This window comes from Silene latifolia, chromosome 11 (genome assembly GCF_048544455.1).
Source record: "Silene latifolia isolate original U9 population chromosome 11, ASM4854445v1, whole genome shotgun sequence".
NCBI lineage: Eukaryota > Viridiplantae > Streptophyta > Magnoliopsida > Caryophyllales > Caryophyllaceae > Silene > Silene latifolia.
Window position 1 is genome coordinate 204,946,198 of NC_133536.1, and position 3,444 is coordinate 204,949,641.

The 3,444-nt window shown below is 36.8% G+C and overlaps 1 protein-coding gene across 1 annotated transcript; it reads right to left on the bottom strand.

Moving 5' to 3' along the window:
* Window positions 1-241: 241 nt before the first annotated feature.
* LOC141612412 (UDP-glycosyltransferase 76B1-like) lies at window positions 242-2,704 on the bottom strand. The gene is made up of 2 exons (XM_074431178.1): window positions 2,077-2,704; window positions 242-1,143 (listed from the first exon to the last, which is right to left on the bottom strand). The coding sequence occupies exons 1-2, from the start codon at window positions 2,579-2,581 to the stop codon at window positions 299-301; spliced, it is 1,350 nt and encodes a 449-aa protein (XP_074287279.1). The 5' UTR covers window positions 2,582-2,704; the 3' UTR covers window positions 242-298.
* Between the last annotated feature and the right edge of the window lie 740 nt (window positions 2,705-3,444).

The window sequence follows — 3,444 nt, forward strand, 5'->3', positions numbered from 1 at the left end:
GCATATTTAGGAGATTTTATATATCTTGTTTTTATAGAAATAGATAGATTTTTAATTAGTATAATAAGATTCCTTTTCACCGAAGATTCTCACGCCGGCGAACTATTGGTTATTTTTGTAAGACATATATAAAGGTTGGGTTATTAGTATTAATAACAAAAGGTTGGGTTATTTTTAGAAGACTGAACAAAAGTTGGGTTATTTTCGTTAAATTTGCCTAAAAAAAATGCAGGCATGTTATTTTATAAAAAAACATAATGAAAATTGCATTGAAAATGAGTGAATTGTGACAATAAAATCAAGATGCTAATAGATAGCTAATGAGGGCATCTAAAGCTTTATATGAAGAGCCACCATCCATAAGACATTGTGTTGCTAATTTCTTAAAACTTGCAGCTCTACTCCTCATTGCTTCACCTTCTTCTTCCACCATCAATCTTCTAATTCCCTTCTCTATCTCGTCTCTTCGAATCCCATTTTCAAGAACCAGTCCGGTCTTCCAAGTTTCACTAACATGTCTAGCATTCATAGCCTGGTCGACAAAGAACGGTAGACAAAGCATAGGCACACCTTCGGAAATACTCTCTATAGTCGAGTTCCATCCACAGTGAGTCCAAAACCCTCCTATAGCCGAATGGGCCAAAACCTCGACTTGAGGGGCCCATTTCACAATGTGGCCTCTGTCTTTAACAATTTCCATGTAATCCTCTGGCAATGGACATTGGCTCAAACCCGGACGAACCACCCATAGGAAAGGTTGCTTTGAATTAGCCAATGCCCATGCTATCTCCAAAAAGTCGGTAGAGCTAATAGCGGCCATACTACCAAAACTCACGTAGAGTACGGAATTGGGTGGTTGTTTGTCGAGCCATGATATTGAAGTATGATCTTCTGTCAATATACTTGAGGCAGAAGTTGGCGAGTATTTGTGAAGCGGACCAATTGGATAGACGGGAATGGAGAGGATTTCTCGAACTCTTGTGATTGAGGGACTTTCAAGTTCTTCAAAGGAATTGCAGATGACACCTTGAGATGTCTTTGTTTGATGTACTACAAAAGCTAATATGTCATGGTGGTCTTCTCCTGGAAGGTCTTTGACTCTGAAAGGAGGGATTTCGTGTAGTGGCTCCTCCGGCTCAGACCCTGATACAACATCAACAACAACAACGACGACAACATTACTCAATGACTCAAAGGTTTTAGTAATGCTTAGTGAAACATAATGAGTACGGGTTGAGTAAGGATTTAAACATTCATATAATGTATTATAAATATATCTTCTCCGTGATAAATAATACAAGTCGACTATTTCAATTATCTAACACTGATCTCTTGTGGCTCCCATGGAGTCGGATTGATTAAGAAGGTATAAGATCAATGCAATATCTCCGTATCTTAGTATAAGGGATTCGAACTTGAGACATAGTCACAAAACGTTCGTCTTAACCATTAGGCTAAGACCTCTTCAGTTCCCATCTAGGTATGAAAGAGTGGGTGAAACATTATTTTGAGGTAACACTAATGAAATTTCTATACTTGGTAAAAGTTATCCTTCTGTCCCGATAATTTGTTTACCTTTGTTATCCAGTGCATCACACTTTAACGAATATTGTCAATTTACTCATTGAAATCAATCTCAAAATAAAAGCAAAATAAACTTGGTAGTTGACAATAAGCGAAATTCAAAGGAGACTCAGGTTCAAGTCTCCGCAAGAGCAAAATCGTGTGGAGCATTCTTGGCCTGAGTCCATGCCTAATAGACTTCGAGTCTGTCACCCTCGGGTGACTTACCTGGTATACGTGGTTTGCAGGCTATCACGTACACCTGAGGGTTTACCCAGTGGACACCGAAGGTAGCGGTTGCAGGTCCCTCGTCACCAAAAAAAAAAGAAAAAAAAAGGCAAGTTGAATAGAAACGGAGATATACGATACACACAACATTACCTCAATGCCTCAATGGCTCGCAAATTACATGGTAAGGGAGATCAGATATATGCAGCCTTATCCTTGTGTTAGCAACACAAATAGGTTATGTCCGAATGAAACAAAGAAATATAATGCAAGTTAATTAATTACCTTGGAGGAAATACCCCTTATCTTTAAAATAAGGCAGATAATCATTAACAACAAAGGCAGACATGCTACTTGTCCTAAACGCAATCCGACGCAAGTTAAAGCTTTCAGCAACATCACCAGGAAACCGCCACAATGAATCCGCAATCAAGCACTTAAACGGCTCTGAACCCGGTTCAACTCCATCTAAAACCCGACCCAAGCAAACCCGAAATGGTTCCCTATAGTTTTCTTGCATTTCAACCAAACCCGGTACAAGGTTATCCGAGGAAAATGACTTATTTTCGGATACTTCATCGTCGAGGGAATAAAAGGTGAAATGTGGAAAACACTTGGGATCCAAAGAACTATATCGAGTTTGGATAATGGTGATTGAAAACGATTTCGAGTAAAGTAAGTTTGCAAGATGTAGCATTGGTGTTACATGACCTTGAAATGGTATAGGGAATAATATTAGTTTACGGCTAATTACTTTGGTTTTTTGTTGATTCATTGCTATCTCCTCCATTGATTATGAGGTGATTAGCTTCTTTAATTTGATCTTGTTTTTGTTTTGTTTTTATGGTGAGATTCTCTAGTTTTAGTTTTTTGAGGTTGTATGAATTGTTTATTTGAGTGAAAAGGATTATACCATATGGTGGTTGCACAAAAAAATCTAACCTAGTTCCATTATACTCACTCGATCCCGGTCATTTATTGTCCTTTTTCATATTCGGGTATCTCAATGAGTTGTTGTTCTTTTTATTTTAAGAATGAACTTGATGAACAATTTAATCAGTCACACTCAATTTGTTTCACTTGACATTTAGTAATTGGTCCATTCCTTTTTCCTTGGTCTTTGTGCCAAAATCACAGGACAACAATTGACCGGGACGGAGGGAGTAATTTTTTGAGCGTAATATTTATGTAAAGGAGCTTAGAAACTTTTCAATATACTAGCTCATAAATTTTACAGTTAAAGCTCAATTTTTTTTATTATAAAGCTAAGAAACTATACCCTCAGTTGTAATACAAACGATGATATATGAGGTGTTTGGTCAACAGCGGATTGTTAGAATTCAGCATATTCAAGACCTTTAACATATTTGACTCCCAATCCACTAATTTGAGTGTTTGGTAAATGACATATTGAAATAGTACATTGAAGCTCAATTTATTGTTTTTCAATATGGTGCTCCCCCGAGCATATTCACATTATTAGTTTGTGAAAAATGAATATGGCAACCATTTACACATAGATAAAACAATCTATTAACCTAAATCCGTTAATTATCAAACACTATTATTAAATCTGCTAATTGAAATATGCTAGCTAGTCAAACCTGTCAATCCAATTTTCATTTTTAATCTGCTTTACCAATCTATTTCTGC

Excerpts from the sequence above, each read along its gene's own strand:
- LOC141612412 (XM_074431178.1), bottom strand. The coding sequence starts at position 2,581 with ATGGAGGAGATAGCAATGAATCAACAAAAAACCAAAGTAATTAGCCGT. Across the intron at positions 1,144-2,076 it reads TAAGGGGTATTTCCTCCAAG|GGTCTGAGCCGGAGGAGCCA; the intron begins GTAATTAATTAA and ends ATGTTGTATCAG.